At 52.0% G+C, this 27,352-nt stretch overlaps 1 protein-coding gene across 5 annotated transcripts in view; it reads right to left on the bottom strand.

Moving 5' to 3' along the window:
- rab4b (RAB4B, member RAS oncogene family) overlaps positions 1-19,675 on the bottom strand; it is a 91,486-nt gene extending 71,811 nt beyond the window's left edge. For 3 of the 5 annotated variants that reach the window (XR_010969807.1, XR_010969806.1, XM_068019030.1), the window contains exon 1: positions 16,012-16,129. Coding sequence is in view for 3 of the 5 variants with exons in the window: in XM_068019030.1 (XP_067875131.1) it covers positions 16,012-16,114 (103 nt within the window). In the remaining 2 variants the exon portion in view is untranslated. Of the gene's footprint in view, positions 1-12,563; positions 12,592-16,011; positions 16,130-19,393 lie in introns of those variants that run through there. The other 2 variants (XM_068019031.1, XM_068019032.1) reach the window with 2 other exon arrangements.
- Between the last annotated feature and the right edge of the window lie 7,677 nt (positions 19,676-27,352).

Genomic DNA, 27,352 nt, shown 5'->3' on the forward strand with positions numbered 1-27,352 from the left:
GTAACCAGAGGTTTTACTCTTCACAATCAGCCTCACTACGACATGACACCAAGAATTGCAGCGGTTCAAGGCGGCAGCTCACCACGACCTTCTCAAGGGCAATTAGGGATGGGCAATGAATGCTCACATAGCCAGCGACACCCACATTCTCCAAACTAATAAAAGAAAGAGACCTTTAAGCAATTTCCCCCCAAAAGATCCTCAGTCTTTAATTTTCCCCAGTGAAGTGCCAATCTTTAATTTTGTTAAATGAAGCAGAGATCTTTATTTAATTCATGATGTGTCAGTCAATGCTGGCAACATCTGCCCCAATTTGTTTACTCCATCAATGCTGCTGCCTTTAATGTTGTTTCCTATATTGCCAAAGACTCATCTGTCTTTGCTGAATTAATTTCTCCCAATTCATTTTTAATTTTAGCCACCCTACCTGTTCCTCAACCTCTCTGCCTGTACTTTTCCCTCTTTCCCATTTCTCACTCTATTCAGCAGGGGAAAAGAGGACTGCCTTTAAGCTGGTACATCTCTGCATGGTGGTCACAACTCATGACCTCAAATTTTCACATCAGTGCCAACCCCAGTGACAAACCTGAAGCCAGAAATATTCCACCCCAGCGTCAAACAGCTCAAAATGCTCTCTCCAGACACAACACATGTCTGGAGTGAGAAAATCTGCAATTGCACAGCTAGCAATTTATCACTCCAAGCCGGTCAGTAATGGGTCGGAGGGAGTACTCTCACCCAAGTCAGAAGCCGTGAGTTCAGGTCTTATGCCAGAGACTTGAGCTCAAAATCTAGGCTGTACTGAGGGAGTGCTACACTGTTGGAGATGCCATCTTTCAGGTGAGATGTTAAACTGAGGGGACATCTGTTCTCTCAGGTCCTGATGAACATTTATTCCTCAATCAGAATCACAAAAAATGTTTCATCACATTGCTGCTTGTGGGGACTTGCTGTGTGCAAATTGGCTGCTGTTTTTCCTACAACAGTGACTACATGGTAAAAAGTACTTCATTGGCTGTAAAGGGCTTCGGGATGAGCTGAGGTTGTGAAAGGCGCCATCTAAGTACAAGTTCTTTTCTCTCCCTAAATACAGCCGAGTCACGTGCCAGACATCACACTTGTTGCAGCTACAAAACAGCATTTGAAAAGCCAGTCATTTCATGAAGAGTGCTGATGACCTGGAGATTCAGCATTTTCCAATCGTATACTTCTCTCACCATACAATTGTATTGAATGTGAAGTGAGCAGTAGCCTCAGGCCAGTCAGACCATGTGCACAGGAGATGCTGGCTGCTCTGGGAATGGAGTGCATAGAGGAATGTAAAAAAACTTATTTTTTAAGATGGCTTCAAATCCAAGTTCCCATGAATGATGAGATAAGTGCTCCCCGCCATCCCCCTAACTCTCCCAATGGGGTCCGTTCCCACCATGTTTTCATTGGTGCTCTCCAGTACTTTGACTAAGTGGTTGGTATTTGCCCACGCAGACTGCTGGTGAATGCCAACAGACTATCCACCAGTGGATGGCATCACCACCAAACCTAATCCTGTCCTTGCCTAGCTTTCATATGTGTGTTCACTTCTTCACTTATGGGATGGTTGACGACGGGTGGGGGTGGTGGTCACTAAAAAGTCACTAAATCAGCAGCAGCAACCGCAGCTGGGTTTTCTGTCAATCTTGACCATACTGCAGAGGAGCTCACCAGGATGTCACCAGGGATGAGGTACCTTAGTAATGAGGAGAGGGAGGAAAAGGCAGGACTGTTCTCCTTGGAACAGAGAAGGTTAAGAGGTTTTTAAGATGAGGTATTGATAAGAGTAGACAGACGAAAATTATTCCCTCTAGCATGTGGGTCATTGAGAAAACACTCACTCAAAATGATTGGCAAAGATCTAGAACAAAGAACAGTACAGCACAGGAACAGGCCATTCGGCCCTCCAAGCCTGCGCCGATCTTGATGCCTGCCTAAACTAACACCTTCTGCACTTCCGGGGCCCATATCCCTCTATTCCCGTCCTATTCATGTATTTGTCAAGATGTATCTTAAACGTCGCCATCATATCTGCTTCCACCACCTCCCCCGGCAGCAAGTTCCAGGCACTCACCACCCTCTGTGTAAAAGAACTTGCCTCGCACATCCCCTCTAAACTTTGCCCCTCGCACCTTAAACCTATGTCCCCTAGTAACTGACTCTTCCACCCTGGGAAAAAGCTTCTGACTATCCACTCTGTCCATGCCGCTCATAACTTTGTAAACCTCTATCATGTCGCCCCTCCACCTCCGTCGTTCCAGTGAAAACAATCCGAATTTATCCAACCTCTCCTCATAGCTAATGCCCTCCAGACCAGGCAACATCATGGTAAACCTCTTCTGTACCCTCTCCAAAGCCTCCACGTCCTTCTGGTCGTGTGGCGACCAGAATTGCACGCAATATTCTAAGTGTGGCCTAACTAAGGTTCTGTATAGCTGCAACATGACTTGCCAATTTTTATACTCTATGCCCCGACTGATGAAGGCAAGCATGCCGTATGCCTTCTTGACTACCTTATCCACCTGCATTGCCATTTTCAGTGACCTGTGGACCTGTACGCCCAGATCTCTCTGCCTGTCAATACTCCTAAGCGTTCTGCCATTTACAGTATACTTCCCACCTGCATTAGACCTTCCAAAATGCATTACCTCACATTTGTCCGGATTAAACTCCATCTGCCATTTCTCCGCCCAAGTCTCCAACTGATCTATATCCTGCTGTATCCTCTGACAATCCTCATCATTATCCGCAACTCCACCAACCTTTGTGTCGTCTGCAAACTTACTAATCAGACCAGCTACATTTTCCTCCAAATCATTTATATATACTACAAACAGCAAAGGTCCCAGCACTGATCTCTGCGGAACACCACTAGTCACATCCCTCCATTCAGAAAAACACCCTTCCACTGATACCCTCTGTCTTCTACGACAGAGCCAGTTCTGTATCCATCTTGCCAGCTCACCTCTGATCCCGTGTGACTTCACCTTTTGTAGCAGTCTGCCATGAGGGACCTTGTCATATAGATAACATCCACTGCCCTTCCTTCATCAATCATCTTCGTCACTTCCTCAAAAAACTCAATCAAATTAGTAAGACACGACCTCCCCTTCACAAAACCATGCTGTCTCTCGCTAATAAGTTTGTTTGTTTCCAAATGGGAGTAAATCCTGTCCCGAAGAATCCTCTCTAATAGTTTCCCTACCACTGATGTAAGGCCTATAATTTCCTGGATTATCCTTGCTACCCTTCTGAAACAAAGGAACATTGGCTATTCTCCAGTCCTCTGGGACCTCACCTGTGGCCAATGAGGATGCAAAAATTTCTGTCAAGGCCCCAGAAAATTCTTCCCTTGCCTCCCTCAGTATTCTCGGGTAGATCCCATCAGGCCCTGGGGACTTATCTACCTTAATGCTTTGCAAGACACCCAACACCTCCTCCTTTTTGATAATGAGATGACAGACTATCTGCACTCCCTTCCCTAGGCTCCATCCTAGAAGGGAGGTTTTCACCGAGTTGTCGGGATCTGGAACACTCCACTTGAAAAAGCGGTGGAAGCTAAATTCCATAACTAATTTTAAAAGGGAGCTGGACAGATGTTCGAATATGAGGAACTTAGAGGGTTACGGACAAAAAGCGGGGATGCGGGACTAAGCACAGCTGCTCTTTCCAAGAGCCAGCAGAGGCATGATGGGCCACATGGCCGCATTCTGTGCTGTAAATTCCTATGATTTCAGCGGATGCAAATTGTTTTGGGACGTCCCAAGAGAGGCCAAAAAAGGCAGCATTCAAGTGGAAGCTTTTTCCTGATCTCTTCCCCACCCCCCAAAGAGCTCTGGGCCACAGAGGGCCATTGTACCATCCCGATCACTGTCGTGGCAGAGATCAGCTAATTCGGCAACCAGGAATATAATTGGCGACTTTTCTGGTCTGTGTGGCTCCGAGCCATTGGGATGGCTGATCTCGCTTTTGTGAATGTTGTTCAATCAGTATTTTACACTGAAGATATTTGTCTACAAAAACTGCCAAAAACAGTGAAGCTATCACAACAGTGTCTACACTTCAGAAGTACTTAATTGGCTGTAAAGCATTCTGGGACATCCAGAGGTCATGAAAGGCCCTGTATAAATGCAAGGCCTTTTCTCTTTTATAAAAGATGAAAATAACTTCACAAAGGATTATAGAGCCAAGTGACTTCAAAAGCACAAGTATTTCACTGTTAAGAAAGGACAAGAACCGCAGACACTTGGAATACTAAACGTGCAGGGTGCTGTAAAGAGACGACAGGTCCATCAGCATCCAATAGACAGGTTAATGCACAGACCCTGATGAGGCCTGATAGTTCTGTATGTATTTTCTAAGTTACAACAATGACTACACTTCAAAAGTACTTCATTGGTGCCTGGTGGTCCTGAAAGGAGCTATATAAATGCAAGTCTCTCTTTCTTTATTTCCAGAGTTTAACAAAGGGCTTTGGACACAGTAGAGGAAGTGACCAAAGTTTCAGCCAGACTCACCATTCAAAATATTGTGTATGATAATAATCGGAACGAGGTGCACTCACAGTTAGACTATAAACATCAGCAGGCTACCAAAGACTGCAGCTACATACAGACTACAATACTGTGGCTATAAGAGCAGGTAAGCGGCTGGGAATTCTGCAGCGAGTAACTCACCTCCTGACTTTCCAAAGCCTGTCCACCATCTACAAGGCACAAGTCAGGGGTGCGATGCAATACAGGGTGCAGCTCGAATAATACACAAGAAGCTCAACACCATCCAGGACAAAGAAACCGCTTGATCAACACCCCAACCACCACAGGCGCATAGTGGCTGCAATGTGCACCATCTACAAGATGCACTGCAGCAACACACCAAGGCTCCTTTGACAGCACCTTCCAAACCCATGACCTCTACCACCTAGGAGGGGTGCAGACACACAGAAACACCACCAACTGCAAGTTCCCCTCAAAGCCACACACCACCCTGACTTGGAACTATATTGCCGTTCCTTCACTGTCACTGGGTCAAAACCCTGAACTCCCTAACAGCACTGTGGGTGTACCTGCACGACACGGACTGCAGCAGTTCAAGAAGGCAGCTCACCACCACCTTTACAAGGGCAATTAGGGATGGACAATAAATGTTGGCATTGCCAATATTGCTCACAGCCCATGAATGAATAAAAAAAAGCCTCAGGGACTAAGGTACACAATTTACCACTTGCATCTTGATGAAATAACTTCACACTGTTGAACAGTCACAAAGAACAACAAGACACTACATTCAATTCCAACTCTGCGTCAAGTTCCCCAGTGGCAGACAGGATAACGGGTATTGTGGCTGGTGATGGCATTCTGGTAAGGCACTAGCGCAACCAGCCAGGGACCCTTACCACCCCTCCAGACCACGTCCCACCCTCCACTCCTATTACCCAGTAAACACCTGCTGGGAATGCGCATTGAGGTCACGTGATGACAGGACTGGGCTCAGTTGTAACCTGTCCCATAAAAGACGCTGGAAGCAAACAGGAACATACCAACAAGAGACAGCACCTTCAGGCGAGTGGGGGTGATGAAGGGAAAAGTTGCTTAATAGCTATGCTCAACAAGCATATTTATATAAATTAAACCAGAACACATCTCAAACAATACTTAGTGTCACACAAAGCTTCACATATTGACTTACTTTTGAAGCACAAAGAGTGTAGGCAAAGGTAGTTAGGATTACTTACAATTACTTGCTGACTGAGCTACACAAACAAGTCTGCTCTCATATGCAACCAAACATAATATCCAAAGTATAATTTTAAAAAACACAGCAAAGTACAGCTTATTCTGCATACAACATACACAAAACTTGGTTGTGCTTCCTACCCCAGCCTACCCCCACTCATTTTCTATTACCTCCTCTGATTAAGGCATTGGCTTCTTTGACTACAGTTTCACAGATGTTGTAGAGGTCCAGTAACTCACCTCATTGATGCTCGAGGCTTGATAGCGAGTGTCAATAGGCTACTCAGTGCACTTCCTAATTAAAAACTATACCTTTTCCCACTTCTGCAGTAGCCTCTGCCTCCACCCCAGCCCATCTTTGCTAAAACTCTCATCCATCACTGCCAGACTCAACTATTCTACAGCTCTCCTAGCTGGCCTCACATCTTACACCCTGTGAACTTGAGCTCATCCAATACTCTGCTGCCCATATCGTAACTTGCACCAATTCCTGATCACCCATCACTCCTGTGCTCGTTGAAGCTCCTGGTCCCTACAACCCTGAGAACTGTGTGCTCCTGCAATTCTGGTCTCTGGTGCCCCCCAACCATCCCCCCCCCCCCCCAATGGCAGCTATGTTCTCAGCTGTCTAGTCCCCAAGCTCTGGAATTTCTTCCCTAAGCCTTCCCCTTCCCTCAAGACGTATCTACTATTTCGAACAAGCTTTTTGTCACATGTCCTAATGTCTCATGTGGCTCAGTGTCAAATGATATTGCTCCTTGGGACATTTTCCCATGTTAACTATGTTAAAGGCATATAGAAGCACATTGTAATGCTGTCCAATCCCATCCTCAGCTGGGATCTGTCTACACTTGTTGGTGGACAGTAAGCAGAAGCAGGAATCCTGAGTGAGATCAGCTGACTCAGGACAGACTGAGTCATCAGGGGAGCTGCATGGTTAATTTGATAACATTCGGTTTGAGCCGGAAGCAGCACACAGAGCACACCCACAACAGCTCTTCACTCAGTTCCTCGATGATTACATTTTGATGTTATTAACTTGCAGACTCTTCCAGGAAATGAGAGAGAAAGAAGCATATTTAATCCAAGCAGGGACACTGGAAGCACCACCAGCATTGATCCAAGTTTTTCCTTACTTATTTCACCCTCACAAGAAAGGTAATGAAAATTGATTGAAAATCTAGATGATGTTTCACACTTGGAGGTGGAGGATGAAGGAAGGCCATCTCAGAATTGTTATCTCAGTAAAAAAGCATCCATTAACCACAAGGACTGAAGCAGCTCAAGGCAACAGCTCACCACCACCTTCTCAAGGGCAACTAGGGGTGGTCAAAAAATGCCAGCGATGTCCACAAATGAATTAATTCAGAAAGAACAATTTTAAAAATTACACTGAATTCTTAAACAACCTTGGAAGAAAACTGGCCGATAGTTAGGAGCCCCATGGCTTAGTGTAGATGCCATTCTTGTCTGTGCTATGAGTGCTTATCTCAGCTACAGTGATGAAAGGGATGCTGGAACCTGACACTGTGCCACCAGGCTAATCAGGATGGTCAGGAACTCAGCTTCTGATGACAGTTCAGTCACTCCTGATGAAAAGTAGTGTGGATGTCAGGCAAGAACTTGATCAGACTTGGCTGTGCCTCAGATACAATGTACAGTTGGGCAATGGCTAATTGAATACTAATCCATGAGCAACCAATATTCTACTTTTAGGATTTTGAACAGTTCAGTAAAACTATAAACCAATTGAAACTCCGCTGTGATTTGGCCCAAAATGTCTCACCAATGGTAAGCTTTATTGAACCAAAAGTGTCACAGGAATGTATAGCCAAGCATTTTCCTTCTCCAATTTGCCACTTTTAAAAAAATCTTTACCTCCCCCACATGATCCTGAAACATGGCAACGCATACAGCATTGATTCCAGGAGCAGTGCCACTTGTAATTACACAAATGATTGGTCTTCACACAATAAACAGTGCAGGGTTTCAATGGGTGTTCCAGCTGGGGAAAGGTGACAATACATAAGAACCAAATCTGATCTGGACTTAACTTCCATGTGTAACTGATATCGAGGCCGCAGGTGGGCCGGGTTTGTTGTTTCAGTACAAGCAGCAAGTTCAAACTGTTACTTGTACACCTCGATAAACATCAGCCAGAACCTTGATCACAGACTTAGTGACAGAGGAAGTCAAATTCCATTTTACCATGTGGATTAGAAGGGAATTTTACTTTTTTTTAAATTCATTCATGGGATGTGGGCATCACTGGCTATGCCAGCATTTATTGACCATCCCTAATTGCCCTTGAGAAGGTGGTGGTGAGCTGCCTTCTTGAAACGCTGCAGACCATGTGAGGTAGGTACACCCACAGTGCTGTTAGGAAGGGAGTTCCAGGATTTTGACCCGGCGACAATGAAGGAACGGCGATACAGTTCCAAGTCAGGACGGTGTGGGACTTGGACAGGAACTTGCAGGTGGTGATGTTCCCATGCATCTGCTGCTCTTGTCCTTCGAGGTGGTAGAGGTCACGGGTTTGGAAGGTGCTGTCTAAGGAGCCTTGGTGTATTGCTGCAGTGCATTTTGTAGATGGTACACACTGCTGTCAGTGGTGGAGGGAGTGAATGTTTGTGGATGATGTGTCAATCAAGCGGCTGCTTTGTTCTGGATGGTGTTGAGCTTGAGTGTTGTTGGAGCTGCACCCATTCAGGCAAGTGGAGAGTATTTCATCACACTCCTGACTTGTGCCTTGTAGATGGTGGACAGGCTTTGGGGAGTCAGGAGGTGAGTTACTCGCCTCAGGATTCCTAGCCTTTGACCTGCTCTTGTAGCCACAGTATTTATATGGCTACTCCAGTTCAGTTTCTGGTCAAAGGTAGCCCCTAGGATGTTGATAGTGGGGGATTCAGCGATGGCAATGCCATTGAATGTCAAGGGGAGATGGTTAGATTCTCTCTTGTTGGAGATGGTCATTGTCTGGCACTTGTGTGGCGCTAATGTTACTTGCCACTTATCAGCCCAAGCCTGGATATTGTCCAGGTCTTGCTGCATTTCTACACAGACTGCTTCAGTATTTGAGTCGTCGCGAATGGTGCTGAACATTATGCAATCATCAGCGAACATCCCCACTTCTGATCTTATGATTGAAGGAAGTGCATTGATGGAGCAGCTGAAGATGGTTGGGCCTAGGTCACTACCCTGAGGAACTCCTGCAGTGATGTCCTGGAGCACCTCCAACAACCACAACCATCTTTCTTTGCGCTAGGTATGACTCCAACCAGCAGAGAGTTTACCCCTGATTTCCATTGACTTTAGTTTTGCTAGGGCTCCTTGATGCCATACTCGGTCAAATCCTGCCTTGATGTCAAGGGCAGTCACTCTCACCTCACCTCGAGTTCAGCTCTTTTGTCCATGTTTGAACCAAGGCTGTAATGAGGTCAGGAGCTGAGTGGTCCTGGTGGAACCCAAACTGAGCATCACTGAGCAGGTTATTGATGACACCTTCCATCACTTTACTGATGATCGAGAGTAGACTGATGGGGCGGTAATTGGCCGGGTTGGACTTGTCCTGCTTTGTGTGTACAGGACATACCTGGGCAATTTTCCACATTGCAGGGCAGATGCCAGTGTTGTAGCTGTACTGGAACAGCTTGGCTAGGGGTGAGGCAAGTTCTGGAGCACAGGTCTTCAGTACTATTGCCGGAATATTGTCAGGACCCATAGCCTTTGCAGTATCCAGTGCTTTCAGTCATTTCTTGATATCACACAGAGTGAATCAAATTGGCTGAAGTCTGGCATCTGTAATGCTGGGGACTTCAGGAGGGGCCGAGATGGATCATCAACCCGGCACTTCTGGCTGAAGATTGTTGCAAATGCTTCAGCCTTATCTTTCGCACTGATGTGCTGGGCTCCCCCATCATTTATTTGTGGAGCCACCTCCTCCAGTTAGTTGTTTAATTGTCCACCACCATTCACGACTGGATGTGGCAGGACTGCAGAGCTTAGATCTGATCTGTTGATTATGGGATTGCTTAGCTCTGTCTATTGCATGCTGCTTATGCAGTTTGGCATGCAAGTAGTCCTGGGTTGTAGCTTCACCAGGTTGACACCTTATTTTGAAGTATGCGTGGTGCTGCTCCTGGCATGCCCTCCGGCACTTTTCATTGAACCAGGGTTGGTCTCCTGGCTTGACGGTAATGGTAGAGTGGGGGATATGCCAGGCCATGAGGTTACAGATTGTGGTTGAGTACAATTCTGCTGCTGCTGATGGCCCACAGCACCTCATGGATGCTCAGTTTTGCATTGCTAGGTCCGTTCGATATCTATCCCATTTAGCACAGTGATAGTGCCGCACAACACGATGGACGGTACCCTCAATGCGAAGGCGGGACTTCGTCTCCACAAGGACTGTGCAGTGGTCACTCCTACCAATACTGTCATGGACAGAAGCATCTACGGCAGGCAGACTGGTGCAGACAAGGAACCTCATGTTGGTTCCTCCACCACCTGCCGCAGACTCAGTCTAGCAGCTATGTCCTTTAGTATTTGGCCAGCTCGGGCAGTAGTGGTGCTACCCAGCCACTCTTGGTGATAGACATTGAAGTCCCCCACCCAGAGTACATTTTGTGCCCTTGCCACCCTCAGTGCTTCCTCCAAGTGGTGTTCAACATGGAGGAGTACTGACTCATCAGCTGAGGGAGGGCAGTAGGTGGTAATCAGTAGGAGGTTACCTTGCCCATGTTTGACCTGATGCCATGAGACTTAATGGGGTCCGGAGTCGATGTTGAGAACTCCCAGGGCAACTCCCTCCCTACTGTAGACCACTGTGCCGCCACCTCTGCTCGGACTGTCCTGCCGGTGGGACAGGACATACCCAGGGATAGTGATTGCAGTGTCTGGGACATTGTCTGTAAGGTATGATTCCGTGAGTATGACTATTTTTACTGGACCTTCTCTTGTCTCCTCTCAGTTCCCTGGTTTATTACCAGGGCATATGTATCCTAATCTTGCTATGTAACTACACCAATGTATCTAGAGTGTCCGAGTCCATCCACATGCATTCTGGCTGCCACTCTGGAAATGAGCCCATCACTTCTACTTCCCTTAATCGCTCACTCCATATAAACTCCACTACCCATATTCACAGCCACCCCCATGACCTCTCTACCCCCATCATGCTGACCACAGATAAAGCCATCTCTGATCACTTTCTTGTAACCCCCTCCACTCACATTCCACTACTGTCTTATGATTCCAGATAATCTTCAGTGGCCTTTACACAGACCAGAGATCAAACCTGGTACTTTCTTGCACCATAACATCCAGCGACTCAACATTTACATTTATATAGCGCCTTTAACATTATGTACCAAGATGCTTCACAGGAGCATTAATGGACAAAATTTGACACTGAGCTACAAGAGGTTAGGCTAGGTAACCAAAAGTTTGGTTTAGAAGTAGGGTTTAAGGGATGACTTAAAGGACAAAGATGGAGAGGTATCCTCGGCTCACATGGACGTCTTGCAAACAGAACCACCACCAGGTTTTACAATTCTAGCGAAAAAGCTCAAAGGAATCCACAACTTCGAAGAAGCAATCCACTCAGCCTATCAATATAAATTGAGCTGCATCACTAAACCGACTGCACGTATAAGATTCAACTGAGAATAAATACAGCACTGTCCCTGAACAGAAGCTGAGGACAGTCAGACCTAGGTCAAACTATAGTTGCAACGCTGGATGCTGTTACATTCCTTTCTTTCATCAGTTTTCTCCCTGCCTCTCAGAATGCCACCTGCCCACTTGTAGCTTGGTCTGTTGGCATGCATGCTTGATCCTCGACAATGGATGGTAGGGGAAGGGGAGCATCAAAACTAAACCCTGATCCTGTCTGCACACGTACCTTCCCATTAGAGATCAGCAGTGCGAACCCTGTGCAATCCTTCCCTCTCTAGCTCTGGGGGAAGCAGGGTAGGAGCGGCAGAGGCCAATCTGCAGCTACTGCTGAGATCAGTTAACTCAGAACAAATCTAGGTCCTGTCCGGTCTGCACAGCTCAGCCACGGGCAGGCAGCAAGGTAGTCAAACAGTCCCAGCTCTGTGGAGGAAAGGTGGTTACGGTACGGGACGAGCACCCAGATGGCATGATTTCAGGCCCCACCTTGGCAAGTTATGAAATTGGATTCAATAAATTATGTGGGGGCTGGCATCAGAAACAAAAATGACCATGACAGCTGCTGGATTGTTGTAAAAACCCCAACTGATTTGCTAATGTAGGAAATCTGCAAATGCAAGATGGAAGGAGGGTCACGTGGAGTTTAAACACCAGCAAAGACCTGTTGGGCTAAATGGCCTGATTCTGTGCTGTGAATTCCATGTGCATGACTAGTTCACACTGCAAGATTGATTGAATTGCTTCTACCTAGCAAGCCACTCAGCTGCACAAACTAGAGTGACAAGGAATGGGCAGTAATTGCAGCTCTGCCAGCATCCTGGAAACAAGTACATTGAAAATTCAACAGCCATCAGCACAAATACCTGAAAATCTTAATGACAACACTGCTAAACGCAACCACAATTTCAAACAAGCAACACATTTATTACTGTTCCCACATTTATTACTGCAAAAGGCACCATCCCAGAACCAGCACTGCAGATTCGGCTCAAATCAGATAACAGCACTAATGCTTAGCGTGAACAGAGTGCAGGTTACTTTACCACGCCAGTTCTGGGGAAGTGACACTCTGCTATCCCCATCCCTCCTTCCAGTCTACAGGGCTCACTCTGCTCCATTAGTCACCTGGTGGAAGCATGGATGGAGAATCTGTTGGTAGTTCACAAAGCTAATCAAAAAAAAAAATCAACCTGCATCGCTACCTGAACAAAGTGAACTGGGCAATTTATATTTCTACATGTAGCCTGGAGGGAGAACGGCACATATACTGTTACATGTCGAGATGCCGGCAATCCCACACCCCCAACAGAGGTTGCTGCTACCAAACTCACTGGAAGTGCTCACTTCACTAAAGGGATAATCATTGTAGTTAATGCATAACTGAAGATTATTATACTTTGGACCTCAGAGTAAGTAATCTGTTAATGTGTTGGGTGAGACCGCCATTAATCTGCTGATCTCAGCACCCTGGTTCGAGAGAGGGGAAAGCCAGCTGCTTCAGGTCTCTGTCGAGTGATTTCTGCCAGAATGTACAAATGTGGGGTTATCAGCTAAATACAGAATCGGGCGTTGTTCCCATTCCACCCCCTCTGTAGCCAAATGGCCTAGCAACACTCACTGACTAGATTCTCAGATGAAGAACAACACACACTGACTGGATTCTCAGACGAATAATTGCATGTTTGAGACTGCAACCAGCATCCATGAAATACTGGGGATGGTGGTGGCATACGCTCGAGGCCTGCATTAGGCCGGGATAAGGAACCCGACAAAACCACAGCGGACCTGAGACCGACACGGCCCGAGTCCAACCCGACCATCCCTTTACTTACCTTCCTGACATCGAACCTGCAAGAAGCTGCAGCGCACGCGCAATGACATCATAGTGACGTCACTCACTAACTGCCCAGACTCCCAGCTCAGTTAAGTTTTTTATTTTTAATACTTACCAGCAGAGCACTTACCCTGTGTGTCCGGCCTGACCCAACCCAACTCGACCTGGACTCGGCCTGACCCGACCAGAGGCTGAAAGCCGGGCCCGACACAACCCGAACCCGACACATGTTGTCGGGTCCCGTCGGGTAGCAGGCCTCCAGCTTACGCCAGTATACATGTTGCAAGACTCCTGATATATAACAACTTGCATTTATATAGCGCCTTCAATGTCATAAAACATCTCAATGCTCCTGTGAAGTGCAAACAAAAATTTGATACAGAGCCACAAAAGAAGCTATTGGGATAGATGAACAAAAATTTGGTTAAAGGGGTACGTTTTAGGGGGGGTGGGAGCGATGGTTCCCGGGGGGGGATGGGGGGAGAGAGAGCTGGGGGGGGTGGAAGGAGGAGAGCTGGAGGGAGGGGGGGGGAAAACGAGGAGGGGAGCTGGGGGGGGGGGGGAAAACGAGGAGGGGAGCTGGGGGGGGGGGGAAACGAGGAGGGGAGCTGGGGGGGGGGGGAACGAGGAGGGGAGCTGGGGGGGGGGAACGAGGAGGGGAGCTGGGGGGGGGGAACGAGGAGGGGAGCTGGGGGGGGGGGAACGAGGAGGGGAGCTGGGGGGGGGAACGAGGAGGGGAGCTGGGGGGGGGAAACGAGGAGGGGAGCTGGGGGGGGGAAACGAGGAGGGGAGCTGGGGGGGGGAAAACGAGGAGGGGAGCTGGGGGGGGGGGAAAACGAGGAGGGGAGCTGGGGGGGGGAAAACGAGGAGGGGAGCTGGGGGGGGGAAAACGAGGAGGGGAGCTGGGGGGGGGAAAACGAGGAGGGGAGCTGGGGGGGGGAAAACGAGGAGGGGAGCTGGGGGGGGGAAAACGAGGAGGGGAGCTGGGGGGGGGGAAACGAGGAGGGGAGCTGGGGGGGGGGAAAACGAGGAGGGGAGCTGGGGGGGGGGAAAACGAGGAGGGGAGCTGGGGGGGGGAAAACGAGGAGGGGAGCTGGGGGGGGGAAAACGAGGAGGGGAGCTGGGGGGGGGAAAACGAGGAGGGGAGCTGGGGGGGGGAAAACGAGGAGGGGAGCTGGGGGGGGGAAAACGAGGAGGGGAGCTGGGGGGGGGAAAACGAGGAGGGGAGCTGGGGGGGGGAAAACGAGGAGGGGAGCTGGGGGGGGGAAAACGAGGAGGGGAGCTGGGGGGGGGAAAACGAGGAGGGGAGCTGGGGGGGGGAAAACGAGGAGGGGAGCTGGGGGGGGGAAAACGAGGAGGGGAGCTGGGGGGGGGAAAACGAGGAGGGGAGCTGGGGGGGGGAAAACGAGGAGGGGAGCTGGGGGGGGGAAAACGAGGAGGGGAGCTGGGGGGGGGAAAACGAGGAGGGGAGCTGGGGGGGGGAAAACGAGGAGGGGAGCTGGGGGGGGGAAAAACGAGGAGGGGAGCTGGGGGGGGAAAAACGAGGAGGGGAGCTGGGGGGGGAAAAACGAGGAGGGGAGCTGGGGGGGGGAAAACGAGGAGGGGAGCTGGGGGGGGGAAAACGAGGAGGGGAGCTGGGGGGGGGAAAACGAGGAGGGGAGCTGGGGGGGGGAAAACGAGGAGGGGAGCTGGGGGGGGGAAAACGAGGAGGGGAGCTGGGGGGGGGAAAACGAGGAGGGGAGCTGGGGGGGGGAAAACGAGGAGGGGAGCTGGGGGGGGGAAAACGAGGAGGGGAGCTGGGGGGGGGAAAACGAGGAGGGGAGCTGGGGGGGGGAAAACGAGGAGGGGAGCTGGGGGGGGGAAAACGAGGAGGGGAGCTGGGGGGGGGGAAAACGAGGAGGGGAGCTGGGGGGGGGAAAACGAGGAGGGGAGCTGGGGGGGGGAAAACGAGGAGGGGAGCTGGGGGGGGGAAAACGAGGAGGGGAGCTGGGGGGGGGAAAACGAGGAGGGGAGCTGGGGGGGGGAAAACGAGGAGGGGAGCTGGGGGGGGAAACGAGGAGGGGAGCTGGGGGGGGAAACGAGGAGGGGAGCTGGGGGGGGGAAAACGAGGAGGGGAGCTGGGGGGGGGAAACGAGGAGGGGAGCTGGGGGGGGGAAACGAGGAGGGGAGCTGGGGGGGGGGAAACGAGGAGGGGAGCTGGGGGGGGGAAACGAGGAGGGGAGCTGGGGGGGGGGGGAACGAGGAGGGAAGCTGGGGGGGGGAAACGAGGAGGGGAGCTGGGGGGGGGGAAACGAGGAGGGGAGCTGGGGGGGGAAACGAGGAGGGGAGCTGGGGGGGGTGGGGGGAAGGGAGGAGGGGAGCTGGGGGGGGTGGGGGGAAGGGAGGAGGGGAGCTGGGGGGGGGGGGGGGAGAAAGGGAGGAGGGGAGCTGGAGGGTGCAGAGAGGAGGAATGTGGGGGGACGGGGTGAGGTGCTTCATCCTGTGGGATGGGGGTTGGGACGACACCGTCTCCAATAACCAGCCCTGGAGCCCAAGGTCCTCAGGCCCAAATACGAAATTTGTCTCCGCCTATAAACATGGTGACAATGTTGCACTTCAACCCCGGAGGCCGTGGCCCGGACCCCTGGCCAACTCACGGCTTCGGCCAGGCCGGTAACCAGCGGCAACCCGGCCCTGGGACAGGCCTTTCCCCGGGAGGGGCGGCCCAGCCACAGCCACGCTTCCCTCTCACACATTCACCATCGGTCTCGGACATGTTGCTGAGGACCGGGGTGTCGGTGCGGCGCTGGCCCGGACCGAGTCCCTCCCGACCCGACCATCCCTTTACTTCCCTTCCTGACATCCAACCTGCAAGAAGCTGCAGCGCAGGCGCAATGACATCATAGTGACGTCACTCGCTAACTGCCCAGACTCCCAGCTCAGGTAAGTTTTTTGATTTTTAATACTTACCAGCAGAGCACTTACCCTGTGTGTCCGGCCTGACCCGACCCGACCCGAACCCGATCCATGTTGTCGGGTCGCAGGCCTCTAGCTTACGCCAATATACATGTTGCCAGACTCCTGATATATAACTTGCATTTATATAGCGCCTTCAATGTCATAAAACATTAAAACATCTCAATGCTCCTGTGGAGTGCAAACAAAAATTTTTGATACAGAGCCACATAAGAAGCTATTGGGATAGATGAACAAATATTTGGTTAAAGGGGTACGTTTTAAGGGGTGACATAAAGGAGGAGAGGCAGAGAGGTTTAGGGAGGGAAGAAAATTAAACAAATGGATCAGGGATAATATTACACAGGCAACATCGTAAAAGGTGCAGTTTTATTTCTCGAGATCCATTCAGCAAATAAGAGCAGCAGGCTGCTGTCATTTAAATTCACAAACAGGTACATAGCAGCACACAGATGGTACACGTACTGCGCTGCTGGTTTATGACGCAAACCAAACCTGAAAGCACAGACTCACCCAGTGCTTGCTGCCCATCCCCCCCCCCTCAGCTGTTTGATCCAGCAAGTACAGCCCTGTACCAGCCTCTCTCTCCTCAATGCCCACAATCAGTACAAAACACGCAATGTCCACGCGGGACACACAGTACGGGCCAGTTTGTAAGGCAATCGAGACTTTACTGCCAATTTGTTCCATGCTGGCGGCTGGCCGGAAACAAAATGAATTAAAGCAAAACTTGTGCTGTTCAATTGAGAAGTTCCATTACAAGATGTTTTCACCTTCCACTCTCAAAGGTGCTGAGTCATAACGGGATACCGTAATAGGAGAGTACGTTTGAAACCTCACAATGTGAGCTGACACAGTGAGTGCTGACAAGCTATTCAAACATGGAGAATTTGGGGAAAGGGGGGTGGGGGGGTTGGCGGGAATAGTTACAGAAGCCCAGTCATATCTGCAGCTGATGCGCCCACGCATGCATTTGTAGATACAAATACAAACTCTGCCACACCTGGGCTCACTGAACAGAAGTGACTGAATCTTTCCCATCACAGCATTCCCAACTTCTGCCCAGTCGAGATCAGCTAACTGTGCACATCAGAGTGTAAAATTGAGTGGCGAGTACAAAATTCAAGTAATTGTAGAAACTTCAATTTAAAAAAAATTAACAATTACTGGCTGCATTAGCTGCCATTTTACAGGAATGCCTATAACCCACTTTGTAGCTAATGAAATAACTGCAAAGCCGCAAATTTTAAAACAAAGAGGCAAAAGGTTGTTATTGAAGGCTGACTTTCTGCCTTGCCCTTCAGTCAAGCTGCCAACCTTGAATTCTACCTGACCTAGCACACCTATATTTACTTGCTTGTGCTCAGCAGGGCAAGAGATACCAGCATTGAGGAAGGGAACACTTCCCAGCTCAGAGCAGCCCGTGTAAGCATCAAAACCCACCCCATCCAGTACAAGGCAGCAGAAGGACAGAGAAACATAGAAAATAGGAGGAGTAGGCCATGCTCCGCCATTCAAAAAAGATCATGGATGATCGTCTAATTCAGTACCCTGTTCCTGCTTTCTCCCCATATCCCTTGATCCCTTTGGCATTAAGAAATATATCTATCTCCTTCTTAAATACATTTAATGACTTGGCCTCCACTGCCTTCTGCGGTAGAGAATTCCACAGATTCACCACCCTCTGAGTGAAGAAATTTCTCCTCATCTTGTTTCTAAATGGCATACCCTGTAACCTGAGACTGTGACCCCTGGTTCTGGACACCCCAGCCATCGGGAACAACCTTCCTACATCTAGCCTGACTACTCCTGTAAGAATTTTATAGGTTTCTATGAGATCCCCTCTCATTCTTCTAAACTCGTGAATACAGGCCTAGTCGACCCAATCTCTCCTCATACGTCAATCCTGCCATCCCAAGAATCAGCCCAGTAAATCATCTTCTCACTCCCTCTACTGCAAGAACATCCTTCCTCAGATAAGGAGACCAAAACTGCACACAGTTTGGAAAATGTTGGATAAAGTTTGGGGGGAGATGTAATATAAGGATATAAAGGGTTATTGCAGAAGACAATGAGAAAGACGCCTCCCACTGTAAGAGGAACGATCTAACAGTCACGAGATAGGCTGGAGGAGGAGCAACACAGAGGATGCTAGCTTGAGGAGTGTGCATATGGTATAATGTAGATAATAAACAATTCGGAGTTAACCTTTACCTGAGCCTGACACTTTCACTAGATCGCGTTGCAACACTACTAATACAAAAACATGCAACAGACACCAGGATGACACCCAGCAGTGCCCTTCAGCGCCAATCCTGCTGGAGTTTGTAGGGTCAATCGGAGGGCTCCTCTTCAGTATGGAGGTGAGAGCCACTACATGCCCATCACTGGTGCCCAGCTGTCCCCCTGCCTAATGGAAACCCAGACATTTGGCCACCCTTGGTCCAAACATGGACAAAAGAGCTGAACTGGTGAGGTGAATGTGACTGCCCTGGATATCATTGCAGCATTTGACCGACTGTGGCATCAAGGAGCCCTAGCCAAACTGAAGTCAATGAGAATCGTGGGGAATACTCTCCATTGGTTGGAGTTTAGATGAATGTAAACAGTGCACATCACAGCCGAGCTTGACTGTATTCCCACCTCGTCCACACTTCTAGCAGGGACTGCAGATGCTGGTCGGGCGCAACATCAAGCCAAACTGTGATGAGCCACATGGTGGAAATAGGCTGCCAACATTCACTTTTGCCGTTCTTCCAGTGCAGCTGCTGGTCGACGAATCCAACCCACAGTACAAAGGGGATGGTGGTAGACACAAGCAACAGCATCACATAAATAGATCACATAATAGGCTCTAACATTGCTCATAATCCTGAGATTAGCATAGCAGCATGCTTTCCCAGCTAAAATTTACTGAACACACAGGAAGAAATCATAATTATTAACTATTGAGTCATGAAGTCAAAAACCAGAAGGAGCATCACCCAATCCACTGTTTTCCCGGAACATGATCCGAGTTTACTTCAAATCCAGCAATACATGAAGGATGAAAACTACTTGATGGAGGAGGAAGCAGTATAGCTGCAATCTGACTATATGTCAACAGGCAATGAACAAATCAATATGCTCAACAACGTATGCTCTCAATAAATCTGTGAATTGGTACCTTTGCTATTCAGCTCTTGAAAGCCTGGGGAGCCCATGTGACCAACACCTGCTCTGAGAATACTCTCTCATTCCGAAAAGATTTGGGTGCGGATCACGTCATCAATTATAAAGCTCAAAGCATGGAGAAACAGCTCAAGGATCTGGAAATGTTTGACTTTATCTTCTTTCAAATGTCTCTCAAACAAACATCCAGCACTGAAGGAACTGGTCAGAAGTAATTACTTCCGGGAGTCTCTTCGTGCAAGATAGCTGAATTACAAGCTGCAAAAAGAACACATTTCGGGGGGTGGGAGCGATGGCTCCCGGGGGGGGGTGGGAGCGATGGCTCCCGGGGGGGGGTGGGAGCGATGGCTCCCGGGGGGGGGTGGGAGCGATGGCTCCCGGGGGGGGTGGGAGCGATGGCTCCGGGGGGGGTGGGAGCGATGGCTCCCGGGGGGGGTGGGAGCGATGGCTCCCGGGGGGGGGGGTGGAGCGATGGCTCCCGGGGGGGGTGGGAGCGATGGCTCCCGGGGGGGGTGGGGAGCGATGGCTCCCGGGGGGGGTGGGAGCGATGGCTCCCGGGGGGGGTGGGAGCGATGGCTCCCGGGGGGGGTGGGAGCGATGGCTCCCGGGGGGGGTGGGAGCGATGGCTCCCGGGGGGGGTGGGAGCGATGGCTCCCGGGGGGGTGGGAGCGATGGCTCCCGGGGGGGGTGGGAGCGATGGCTCCCGGGGGGGGGTGGGAGCGATGGCTCCCGGGGGGGGTGGGAGCGATGGCTCCCGGGGGGGGGTGGGAGCGATGGCTCCCGGGGGGGGTGGGAGCGATGGCTCCCGGGGGGGGTGGGAGCGATGGCTCCCGGGGGGGGGTGGGAGCGATGGCTCCCGGGGGGGGGTGGGAGCGATGGCTCCCGGGGGGGGGTGGGAGCGATGGCTCCCGGGGGGGGGTGGGAGCGATGGCTCCCGGGGGGGGTGGGAGCGATGGCTCCCGGGGGGGGGTGGGAGCGATGGCTCCCGGGGGGGGTGGGAGCGATGGCTCCCGGGGGGGGTGGGAGCGATGGCTCCCGGGGGGGGTGGGGAGCGATGGCTCCCGGGGGGGGGTGGGAGCGATGGCTCCCGGGGGGGGGTGGGAGCGATGGCTCCCGGGGGGGGTGGGAGCGATGGCTCCCGGGGGGGGGTGGGAGCGATGGCTCCCGGGGGGGGTGGGAGCGATGGCTCCCGGGGGGGGTGGGAGCGATGGCTCCCGGGGGGGGGTGGGAGCGATGGCTCCCGGGGGGGGTGGGAGCGATGGCTCCCGGGGGGGGTGGGAGCGATGGCTCCCGGGGGGGGTGGGAGCGATGGCTCCCGGGGGGGTGGGAGCGATGGCTCCCGGGGGGGGTGGGAGCGATGGCTCCCGGGGGGGGTGGAAGGAGAGGAGGGGAGCTGGGGGGGGGGGGGGGGGGAGAAAGGGAGGAGGGGAGCTGGAGGGTGCAGAGAGGAGGAATGTGGGGGGGACGGGGTGAGGTGCTTCATCCTGTGGGATGGGGGGTGGACGACACCGTCTCCAATAACCAGCCCTGGAGCCCAAGGTCCTCAGGCCCAAATACGAAATTTGTCTCCGCCTATAAACATGGTGACAATGTTGCACTTCAACCCCGGAGGCCGTGGCCCGGACCCCTGGCCAACTCACGGCTTCGGCCAGGCCGGTAACCAGCGGCAACCCGGCCCTGGGACAGGCCTTTCCCCGGGAGGGGCGGCCCAGCCACAGCCACAGCCACGCTTCCCTCTCACACATTCACCATCGGTCTCGGACATGTTGCTGAGGACCGGGGTGTCGGTGCGGCGCTGGCCCGGACCGAGTCCCTCCCGACCCGACCATCCCTTTACTTCCCTTCCTGACATCCAACCTGCAAGAAGCTGCAGCGCAGGCGCAATGACATCATAGTGACGTCACTCGCTAACTGCCCAGACTCCCAGCTCAGGTAAGTTTTTTGATTTTTAATACTTACCAGCAGAGCACTTACCCTGTGTGTCCGGCCTGACCCGACCCGAACCCGATCCATGTTGTCGGGTCCGGGTCGGGTAGCAGGCCTCTAGCTTACGCCAATATACATGTTGCCAGACTCCTGATATATAACTTGCATTTATATAGCGCCTTCAATGTCATAAAACATTAAAACATCTCAATGCTCCTGTGGAGTGCAAACAAAAATTTTTGATACAGAGCCACATAAGAAGCTATTGGGATAGATGAACAAATATTTGGTTAAAGGGGTACGTTTTAAGGGGTGACATAAAGGAGGAGAGGCAGAGAGGTTTAGGGAGGGAAGAAAATTAAACAAATGGATCAGGGATAATATTACACAGGCAACATCGTAAAAGGTGCAGTTTTATTTCTCGAGATCCATTCAGCAAATAAGAGCAGCAGGCTGCTGTCATTTAAATTCACAAACAGGTACATAGCAGCACACAGATGGTACACGTACTGCGCTGCTGGTTTATGACGCAAACCAAACCTGAAAGCACAGACTCACCCAGTGCTTGCTGCCCATCCCCCCCCCTCAGCTGTTTGATCCAGCAAGTACAGCCCTGTACCAGCCTCTCTCTCCTCAATGCCCACAATCAGTACAAAACACGCAATGTCCACGCGGGACACACAGTACGGGCCAGTTTGTAAGGCAATCGAGACTTTACTGCCAATTTGTTCCATGCTGGCGGCTGGCCGGAAACAAAATGAATTAAAGCAAAACTTGTGCTGTTCAATTGAGAAGTTCCATTACAAGATGTTTTCACCTTCCACTCTCAAAGGTGCTGAGTCATAACGGGATACCGTAATAGGAGAGTACGTTTGAAACCTCACAAAGTGAGCTGACACAGTGAGTGCTGACAAGCTATTCAAACATGGAGAATTTGGGGAAAGGGGGGTGGGGGGGGTTGGCGGGAATAGTTACAGAAGCCCAGTCATATCTGCAGCTGATGCGCCCACGCATGCATTTGTAGATACAAATACAAACTCTGCCACACCTGGGCTCACTGAACAGAAGTGACTGAATCTTTCCCATCACAGCATTCCCAACTTCTGCCCAGTCGAGATCAGCTAACTGTGCACATCAGAGTGTAAAATTGAGTGGCGAGTACAAAATTCAAGTAATTGTAGAAACTTCAATTTAAAAAAAATTAACAATTACTGGCTGCATTAGCTGCCATTTTACAGGAATGCCTATAACCCACTTTGTAGCTAATGAAATAACTGCAAAGCCGCAAATTTTAAAACAAAGAGGCAAAAGGTTGTTATTGAAGGCTGACTTTCTGCCTTGCCCTTCAGTCAAGCTGCCAACCTTGAATTCTACCTGACCTAACACACCTATATTTACTTGCTTGTGCTCAGCAGGGCAAGAGATACCAGCATTGAGGAAGGGAACACTTCCCAGCTCAGAGCAGCCCGTGTAAGCATCAAAACCCACCCCATCCAGTACAAGGCAGCAGAAGGACAGAGAAACATAGAAAATAGGAGGAGTAGGCCATGCTCCGCCATTCAAAAAAGATCATGGATGATCGTCTAATTCAGTACCCTGTTCCTGCTTTCTCCCCCATATCCCCTTGATCCCTTTGGCATTAAGAAATATATCTATCTCCTTCTTAAATACATTTAATGACTTGGCCTCCACTGCCTTCTGCGGTAGAGAATTCCACAGATTCACCACCCTCTGAGTGAAGAAATTTCTCCTCATCTTGTTTCTAAATGGCATACCCTGTAACCTGAGACTGTGACCCCCTGGTTCTGGACACCCCAGCCATCGGGAACAACCTTCCTACATCTAGCCTGACTACTCCTGTAAGAATTTTATAGGTTTCTATGAGATCCCCTCTCATTCTTCTAAACTCGTGAATACAGGCCTAGTCGACCCAATCTCTCCTCATACGTCAATCCTGCCATCCCAAGAATCAGCCCAGTAAATCATCTTCTCACTCCCTCTACTGCAAGAACATCCTTCCTCAGATAAGGAGACCAAAACTGCACACAGTTTGGAAAATGTTGGATAAAGTTTGGGGGGAGATGTAATATAAGGATATAAAGGGTTATTGCAGAAGACAATGAGAAAGACGCCTCCCACTGTAAGAGGAACGATCTAACAGTCACGAGATAGGCTGGAGGAGGAGCAACACAGAGGATGCTAGCTTGAGGAGTGTGCATATGGTATAATGTAGATAATAAACAATTCGGAGTTAACCTTTACCTGAGCCTGACACTTTCACTAGATCGCGTTGCAACACTACTAATACAAAAACATGCAACAGACACCAGGATGACACCCAGCAGTGCCCTTCAGCGCCAATCCTGCTGGAGTTTGTAGGGTCAATCGGAGGGCTCCTCTTCAGTATGGAGGTGAGAGCCACTACATGCCCATCACTGGTGCCCAGCTGTCCCCCTGCCTAATGGAAACCCAGACATTTGGCCACCCTTGGTCCAAACATGGACAAAAGAGCTGAACTGGTGAGGTGAATGTGACTGCCCTGGATATCATTGCAGCATTTTGACCGACTGTGGCATCAAGGAGCCCTAGCCAAACTGAAGTCAATGAGAATCGTGGGGAATACTCTCCATTGGTTGGAGTTTAGATGAATGTAAACAGTGCACATCACAGCCGAGCTTGACTGTATTCCCACCTCGTCCACACTTCTAGCAGGGACTGCAGATGCTGGTCGGGCGCAACATCAAGCCAAACTGTGATGAGCCACATGGTGGAATAGGCTGCCAACATTCACTTTTGCCGTTCTTCCAGTGCAGCTGCTGGTCGACGAATCCAACCCACAGTACAAAGGGGATGGTGGTAGACACAAGCAACAGCATCACATAAATAGATCACATAATAGGCTCTAACATTGCTCATAATCCTGAGATTAGCATAGCAGCATGCTTTCCCAGCTAAAATTTACTGAACACACAGGAAGAAATCATAATTATTAACTATTGAGTCATGAAGTCAAAAACCAGAAGGAGCATCACCCAATCCACTGTTTTCCCGGAACATGATCCGAGTTTACTTCAAATCCAGCAATACATGAAGGATGAAAACTACTTGATGGAGGAGGAAGCAGTATAGCTGCAATCTGACTATATGTCAACAGGCAATGAACAAATCAATATGCTCAACAACGTATGCTCTCAATAAATCTGTGAATTGGTACCTTTGCTATTCAGCTCTTGAAAGCCTGGGGAGCCCATGTGACCAACACCTGCTCTGAGAATACTCTCTCATTCCGAAAAGATTTGGGTGCGGATCACGTCATCAATTATAAAGCTCAAAGCATGGAGAAACAGCTCAAGGATCTGGAAATGTTTGACTTTATCTTCTTTCAAATGTCTCTCAAACAAACATCCAGCACTGAAGGAACTGGTCAGAAGTAATTACTTCCGGGAGTCTCTTCGTGCAAGATAGCTGAATTACAAGCTGCAAAAAGAACACATTTCGGGGGGTGGGAGCGATGGCTCCCGGGGGGGGTGGGAGCGATGGCTCCCGGGGGGGGTGGGAGCGATGGCTCCCGGGGGGGGTGGGAGCGATGGCTCCCGGGGGGGGTGGGAGCGATGGCTCCCGGGGGGGGTGGGAGCGATGGCTCCCGGGGGGGGTGGGAGCGATGGCTCCCGGGGGGGGTGGGAGCGATGGCTCCCGGGGGGGGTGGGAGCGATGGCTCCCGGGGTGGGGTGGGAGCGATGGCTCCCGGGGGGGGTGGGAGCGATGGCTCCCGGGGGGGGTGGGAGCGATGGCTCCCGGGGGGGGTGGGAGCGATGGCTCCCGGGGGGGGTGGGAGCGATGGCTCCCGGGGGGGGGTGGGAGCGATGGCTCCCGGGGGGGGTGGGAGCGATGGCTCCCGGGGGGGGGGGTGGGAGCGATGGCTCCCGGGGGGGGTGGGAGCGATGGCTCCCGGGGGGGGTGGGAGCGATGGCTCCCGGGGGGGGTGGGAGCGATGGCTCCCGGGGGGGGTGGGAGCGATGGCTCCCGGGGGGGGTGGGAGCGATGGCTCCCGGGGGGGGTGGGAGCGATGGCTCCCGGGGGGGGTGGGAGCGATGGCTCCCGGGGGGGGTGGGAGCGATGGCTCCCGGGGGGGGTGGGAGCGATGGCTCCCGGGGGGGGTGGGAGCGATGGCTCCCGGGGGGGGTGGGAGCGATGGCTCCCGGGGGGGGTGGGAGCGATGGCTCCCGGGGGGGGGTGGGAGCGATGGCTCCCGGGGGGGGGTGGGAGCGATGGCTCCCGGGGGGGGTGGGAGCGATGGCTCCCGGGGGGGGTGGGAGCGATGGCTCCCGGGGGGGGTGGGAGCGATGGCTCCCGGGGGGGGGTGGGAGCGATGGCTCCCGGGGGGGGGTGGGAGCGATGGCTCCCGGGGGGGGTGGGAGCGATGGCTCCGGGGGGGGGTGGGAGCGATGGCTCCCGGGGGGGGGTGGGAGCGATGGCTCCCGGGGGGGGTGGGAGCGATGGCTCCCGGGGGGGGTGGGAGCGATGGCTCCCGGGGGGGGTGGGAGCGATGGCTCCCGGGGGGGGTGGGAGCGATGGCTCCCGGGGGGGGTGGGAGCGATGGCTCCCGGGGGGGGTGGGAGCGATGGCTCCCGGGGGGGGGTGGGAGCGATGGCTCCCGGGGGGGGTGGGAGCGATGGCTCCCGGGGGGGGTGGGAGCGATGGCTCCCGGGGGGGGGTGGGAGCGATGGCTCCCGGGGGGGGTGGGAGCGATGGCTCCCGGGGGGGGTGGGAGCGATGGCTCCCGGGGGGGGTGGGAGCGATGGCTCCCGGGGGGGGTGGGAGCGATGGCTCCCGGGGGGGGTGGGAGCGATGGCTCCCGGGGGGGTGGGAGCGATGGCTCCCGGGGGGGGTGGAAGGAGAGGAGGGGAGCTGGGTGGGGGGGGGGGGGGGGGGGGGGAGAAAGGGAGGAGGGGAGCTGGAGGGTGCAGAGAGGAGGAATGTGGGGGGGACGGGGTGAGGTGCTTCATCCTGTGGGATGGGGGGTGGGACGACACCGTCTCCAATAACCAGCCCTGGAGCCCAAGGTCCTCAGGCCCAAATACGAAATTTGTCTCCGCCTATAAACATGGTGACAATGTTGCACTTCAACCCCGGAGGCCGTGGCCCGGACCCCTGGCCAACTCACGGCTTCGGCCAGGCCGGTAACCAGCGGCAACCCGGCCCTGGGACAGGCCTTTCCCGGGAGGGGCGGCCCAGCCACAGCCACGCTTCCCTCTCACACATTCACCATCGGTCTCGGACATGTTGCTGAGGACCGGGGTGTCGGTGCGGCGCTGGCCCGGACCGAGTCCCTCCCGACCCGACCATCCCTTTACTTCCCTTCCTGACATCCAACCTGCAAGAAGCTGCAGCGCAGGCGCAATGACATCATAGTGACGTCACTCGCTAACTGCCCAGACTCCCAGCTCAGGTAAGTTTTTTGATTTTTAATACTTACCAGCAGAGCACTTACCCTGTGTGTCCGGCCTGACCCGACCCGAACCCGATCCATGTTGTCGGGTCCGGGTCGGGTAGCAGGCCTCTAGCTTACGCCAATATACATGTTGCCAGACTCCTGATATATAACTTGCATTTATATAGCGCCTTCAATGTCATAAAACATTAAAACATCTCAATGCTCCTGTGGAGTGCAAACAAAAATTTTTTGATACAGAGCCACATAAGAAGCTATTGGGATAGATGAACAAATATTTGGTTAAAGGGGTACGTTTTAAGGGGTGACATAAAGGAGGAGAGGCAGAGAGGTTTAGGGAGGGAAGAAAATTAAACAAATGGATCAGGGATAATATTACACAGGCAACATCGTAAAAGGTGCAGTTTTATTTCTCGAGATCCATTCAGCAAATAAGAGCAGCAGGCTGCTGTCATTTAAATTCACAAACAGGTACATAGCAGCACACAGATGGTACACGTACTGCGCTGCTGGTTTATGACGCAAACCAAACCTGAAAGCACAGACTCACCCAGTGCTTGCTGCCCATCCCCCCCA

The sequence above is a fragment of the Heterodontus francisci genome, chromosome 40 (genome assembly GCF_036365525.1).
Source record: "Heterodontus francisci isolate sHetFra1 chromosome 40, sHetFra1.hap1, whole genome shotgun sequence".
NCBI classification, from domain to species: domain Eukaryota; kingdom Metazoa; phylum Chordata; class Chondrichthyes; order Heterodontiformes; family Heterodontidae; genus Heterodontus; species Heterodontus francisci.